This window comes from Cebidichthys violaceus, unplaced genomic scaffold (genome assembly GCF_023349555.1).
Source record: "Cebidichthys violaceus isolate CVI_PGR_0920_01 unplaced genomic scaffold, fCebVio1.0.p SCAF_6, whole genome shotgun sequence".
Lineage (NCBI taxonomy): Eukaryota > Metazoa > Chordata > Actinopteri > Perciformes > Stichaeidae > Cebidichthys > Cebidichthys violaceus.
The window spans coordinates 3277800-3283062 of record NW_027176816.1 but is presented as its reverse complement, the minus strand read 5'-3'; the positions used below and the strand labels follow the sequence as shown (position 1 = coordinate 3283062).

Here is a 5263-nt window from a genome sequence, read left to right as displayed (position 1 = left end):
GATGTGCAGGATGAATGAAGTGTATGAAGCGACGCTCACCTCACACCGACAGACTCTAACGTGTGGCTTATGAGCTGTGTGTAGCTACGCACTGGTGCAATGGATTTTTCCTGAGGCAATGTTTTTGTTTTTTTGTTTTTCCAGGGTGATGCAGCAGACTGAAATATTGGTACAGGATGCTGAAGAGATATTTCAGTTTGTACCACACTGCTGCATTGACCAGCTGACAGACAGACCACCATTGCCATCCTTAGAACCTAAAACCTAAAGAGAAGTAAAGCCATGTTGTTTATGTAGCCTCCTTCTTTCCCACGGGTCTGAAAAATGTTGAACATTTTGTAATCAAGGCTTTTTGGCCAACAAAACTTTTTATTTGAAGCAAGTTGCATGTTGTTACCATAGCAACCAAAGGCCGAGCCTTGCTGAAGTTTATCTACATAGAAACAACAACAACACTATGAAATGCTCAATACTTTTGCAGACGTTATTGAGAGGAACACTTTATAATTTAGTCAAAATGTCCTCAGAACAAAAGTAGATACCAGAAAGATTGATTCTTTTAATGCAGCCAACAATAAAGGGAATATAACTCTTTGGGAACTTCTAGCACACAAGTAAAGACTAGAGTTGTGGTGTGCCTGAGAGTGTCATGAGACTGGTCTCGGACTTCAAAATGTTTGTGTTGACAACAGGACTGGTCCTTAGTGAGCTCATTAGAATTCCATCAAAGCCATTGTGTTTTGAAAAATAACTTTGTTTGAGTTTTATATTTCAGATGTGAAATATGTCAGAACCGTCACACTGGAGGTTTCTCTGTTTGCACAGAAATATTTAACTGAAGTAGGAACTTCCTTCGTCCTCAGTGAAGCCTATAATGCTTCCTCCATCCTCCTGTCCAATCCTCCTCCTCCTCTTCCTCCTTCTGAGTCCCGAGGTGTGGAGCTACGAGGCTCCTGAGGACAAGCAGGATGTGTTTGCTAGAAAAGCCTGTCCTGCTTTCCTGACCTTCACCAATGCTGCCTACCTGGCTGGAGTCACAGTGGAGTTTCCCTGCCACTGCAAACCACAACAGGTAACTGGACCAACCACAAAGTAAACGCGTCTACTTAAACATGTTGATATGCTTTAATGGTCAAGGGTCCATATTAACTTTCTGTCGGTTGATGCCATTCACACACACTGCAACCAAGGTGTATATATAGGAGAAAACAAGGGTCATTGCAACCGTAAAACATTCAGTGTTAGTCAGTCTGAGGACAATAGTCAGATATTGTTATATCTTATATATTATTTATGTGGAATTAGCATACAATTTTGCTAAATATTGCTACTGATTTACACACAAAGAAAAGAATATAATGATGGAGATAGGTTTGTATGTATGTAGCAAATGGCACCATTGCTTTTAATAAATTGAATTAACTGAATTTTCTCTGAACACAAGCGTATTGCTGAGGTGCCAATCAGTCAACTGCCAATCAGTCAACACACTGTTGTCTGCACAGTCTACATATTTATGCTCTTGTTCAGATATCATTGGTTCAAAACACAATATTCTATTGTCTGTAGAATGAGTACTGTTTTGAAAAAGGATCCAAATAAGAATCGGTTTGGTGAACTGCAGGTCTAAAGATGTGTCATACTGTAGTTCAACAACAACCTAATCCTCCTTTTTGCATAGATTTAGTCCAGCATTTCATGACAATACTACATATTATGGCTCATTACAAATAGACACAAAGGGAGGATGAGACCCTCAGAAGATATGGCATCGTTAAGTGAGTTGTACCAATCAGAAACAAGTATTTGATTGATGTAATAAGCATAACATAACAGTGCAGGGAAGGACGTCCTATCCTCTTTTCTTTCTACAATACAGGCCGTGTTAATCAAAGCTGCTCTGCTGCTACAATTCACAGCCTCTCGTCAGCTTTACAGATAAATAGGATGTGTTTAAGACAGACAAATATGCAGAGGAAGATATCAAGCAGTTAAATGGAGCTGGGCAAAACAGAAGAGAGAAAAAAGAGGATGAGAGAATGTCTTGGACTTTATTCACAGCTGAAGTAATTTGAGTTTCTGGTATTGATCAACTGAACAACATTATTGACCGTCAGAAGATATATTTTAGTTATTAAGTTCTCCGAGTGTTTTCAGATCAAATCCGTTGTGTGGTTCTTTCGGAAACATCGGGGCGGCTCCAAGGAGACTAGAGCCCTGACAGATCACCATGGCAACAGGCTGCTGGACCCTAATCGTGTCCCTCACAGTGGCGAGCTGCGGAATCGATTCTCCATCCGTCTCTTCAGCCTGCTGATCTTCAGAGCAGAGCCCGACGACTCCGGCATCTATATCTGCGGTTCCGTTCACAAAGACTTCTTCTATGGTTACGACCTGGACATCCAGGAGGCCCGTACCATCAGCTTCCTCCCCAGGTGACAATACAGACGCCTTGTTGGGCCTTGATGATGATGATGATGATGATGATGATGAAGAATGTGTTAATTTACTGAAAAGTACAATTGTCTCACTGCTGTCCAGTGAACAAGAATCAGCACCCAATGTCAATTCTGGTTGGACATCCCTCGCGTGTTTCTGCAAACCATATGGATACATCCCATTAACACTGAGACTTGTTCAATATTTGATTCTGTTCACTGTGAACTGTTTCACATTTTACCTCCCATATGATCACGCCGATGGGTGAAAGACAGAGATAACAGAGGTTTATGAACAACCAATGATCACAAATTGGACAGTGTTATAGTGAAGATGTCCCCAAATGTGTGTCCGATTTTTATCTTGGTGAATGACAAACCCATGATGAACCCACTGATTTTAGGTGACTCCCATTCAAATTTGACACTTCTAGGCTCCCTTCTGAAAGAATGAGCAAGAAAAGGAACGAAAGAAAAGGACTTGGCTCTACTAAGCCGCTGTACCGAGTCTTCACCAGCTTCAGGCCCTGGTCAGTCTGTGATCGCTGTGGAGTACCTGGAGAGCAGGTTCGTGCGGGACTCTGCTATGTCCACTCCCAGTACCTGCATTTACGCTACAGACGGGCCAATCAGACAGTCACTTCATGTGGCTCAGGAGCAGTGCCCAGGGCGTTTGGACAACTGAAGCAAAGCAGCAGAGCCAAGCTGCAGGTCAAAAGCTGTCGCGTAACTTGTCAAGCTCAAGCTCCGCCATCCTCCAAAATCTTTGCTCTGATGGCATTTCTTGGATACAAGTAAGGAAGTAAATAACTATACAGCGGTTCACATAAAAGACAGGATGTGGAGAGTCCACATATTGAAGTAAACAAATGCTTCCCGAGGGTCAGGCTAGCTGCCGTTAGAGTCAATGGGTGATTGAGCAGCTAATTGTAAAGTGCTTTGGATAAAAGCATTATATAAATGCAGCCCTATTATTTAGGAAAATGGCTACAATCTAAGAGTACTGGGATTTTCAAAGTTCCAGTGTCAATGCTGTTATTATATAATGTGTCCATATTTAAGCATAAAAGTGTTAATCTGAAAAATTCATTGCAAAACGTGAGAAAAGTCTCTGGGGTTCACCAAGAACATTAGAATTCATCACAGAGGAGCATGACAACCCACAGTAAAATCCATCCATCCATTTTCATTTAACTTGTCATGTCACTATTAGTAGTTTGCATAGAAATATGACCTGATTAAAGGACAGTTGGGCACCAACATCGACAGGAATTATGCTCTGGGGACCACGAATGTGTCCAGATATTTTGTTGTAGACCCAACTTTGTTGGAGTGACACATTTTACTGCCAGTAATGTCAAAGTTGATTACTGCTCGTAGGTCCAGAATGTGACTCACGATATATCCACCACCCAGTGCCTGTTGATACCATCAATATTTGCTTAATAAATAAGGATCTATTACAAATTAATAGAGATTTTCCTGTTGAACTCACTATGTGTAATTACAGTTTACAGTATCACCAAAACCTCTCTTTAATGCAAATTATCTCTGTTTCTTTGTTGGAGTTCTGCATCGTTGCCAGTGTTCTACCTGAACCACGCTGCGGACCGTACCCTGACCCTGGGCTGTCCTGGGGCACGTGCCAACATGGCGGTGGCCTGGGACAGAGGCGTTGAACCCATCTATCGATCTGAACGCTTGACAGGTCGTAACTTCAGCGCCACGTCCCCCAGGCTGCTGATAGACACCGGACACCACTTGGTGTTTCAACCTGCAAAAACTCAGGACTCTGGTATGATTACCGTAATGAATTGCACCTGTGTCACTCAGTCAGGACAAGTTCTGTGATAAACTTGTGTTTATCTATCTCTATTTATATTCAATTATGCTGCTGTCCAAGTGTTTTGTTTACTTTCCTCATGAGCTACTTTGCATTATTCTTTGATACATTTTGATGCAGTCAAACTATACCCACAAAATGGCCCCCTTTGTTCTTGGTTTTAAAGTTATATTCCTTACCTGCCCACAAGTAGTCACTGCTGAGTTTCCCTCCTCAGCTAGTCACTTGACTGCACAGCTGTCTCTCATCACCATGCTAGTTCCAGTGTATATAAAGCAATCCCTTTGTACTCAAACTATGTCAATTTCCCATATTTCAAAATTATGTGACAAGTAATAGGCAGTTTGTTTTTTTTGTTTCATTTAACTAAGATAACCATTTCTGTTAATTAGGTGTCTACTACTGCTGGCTGCAGGGTCAAAAGGCTGCTGAGATACGTCTGCTGGTCTACGCCCATTTGGGGCGGGGACTGTCAGTGACATCACATCCTGACTTCTGGATAGCTCTCAAGACTGTGTTAAGATCATATGTTGTCATGACAGCAGTATTTTGCCTGCTGGTGTTCAGCAGAGCTGGAATCAGACACCTCAGAGACACCAGAGAAACACATGAGGATTAAACTCATTTAAATAGCATTACTTAAATAAATGCTTTAAACTTGTCTTTATCAATTTTCCAATAAGGTGAAAGTTGGAAGGTTTTACACTTTAAGGGAATGTCATTAAATTCACAAATTTTAACTGAAAGCATATAGGCAGGTTTAGTGTATAGTCAATCATATGCAGGTGAAGGACATGATCCGCTCCTCTATCACCTGCAATCTAAAATACTAGTGGTAACAAAAGCAGCCAAAATGTTACAAACTAAAGTCATTTCCTAGTGTGCTTCATTATCCCACAATGTCAGACCTTAATGCAGTTCTTGAGTATAATGTTTAAATCTGCTCCATCAAGTTTAAAGTTTAAGAGCTCTAGAATGAGCA

General features: G+C 41.3%; 1 protein-coding gene across 1 annotated transcript; it reads left to right on the top strand.

Annotated features, from left to right (window-relative positions):
- Positions 1-874: 874 nt before the first annotated feature.
- Positions 875-4900, top strand: LOC137888996 (Ig-like V-type domain-containing protein FAM187A). Its single transcript, XM_068732544.1, has 5 exons — positions 875-1072; positions 2158-2435; positions 2873-3232; positions 4007-4233; positions 4674-4900. The coding sequence occupies exons 1-5, from the start codon at positions 875-877 to the stop codon at positions 4898-4900; spliced, it is 1290 nt and encodes a 429-aa protein (XP_068588645.1).
- Positions 4901-5263: the final 363 nt, after the last annotated feature.

Bases quoted from the DNA above. Each gene is read 5' to 3' on its own strand.
- LOC137888996 (XM_068732544.1), top strand. From the start codon at position 875: ATGCTTCCTCCATCCTCCTGTCCAATCCTCCTCCTCCTCTTCCTCCTT. The intron at 3,233-4,006 runs GTAAGGAAGTAA...TCTTTGTTGGAG, and splicing joins ATGGCATTTCTTGGATACAA to TTCTGCATCGTTGCCAGTGT. The intron at 4,234-4,673 runs GTATGATTACCG...TCTGTTAATTAG, and splicing joins TGCAAAAACTCAGGACTCTG to GTGTCTACTACTGCTGGCTG.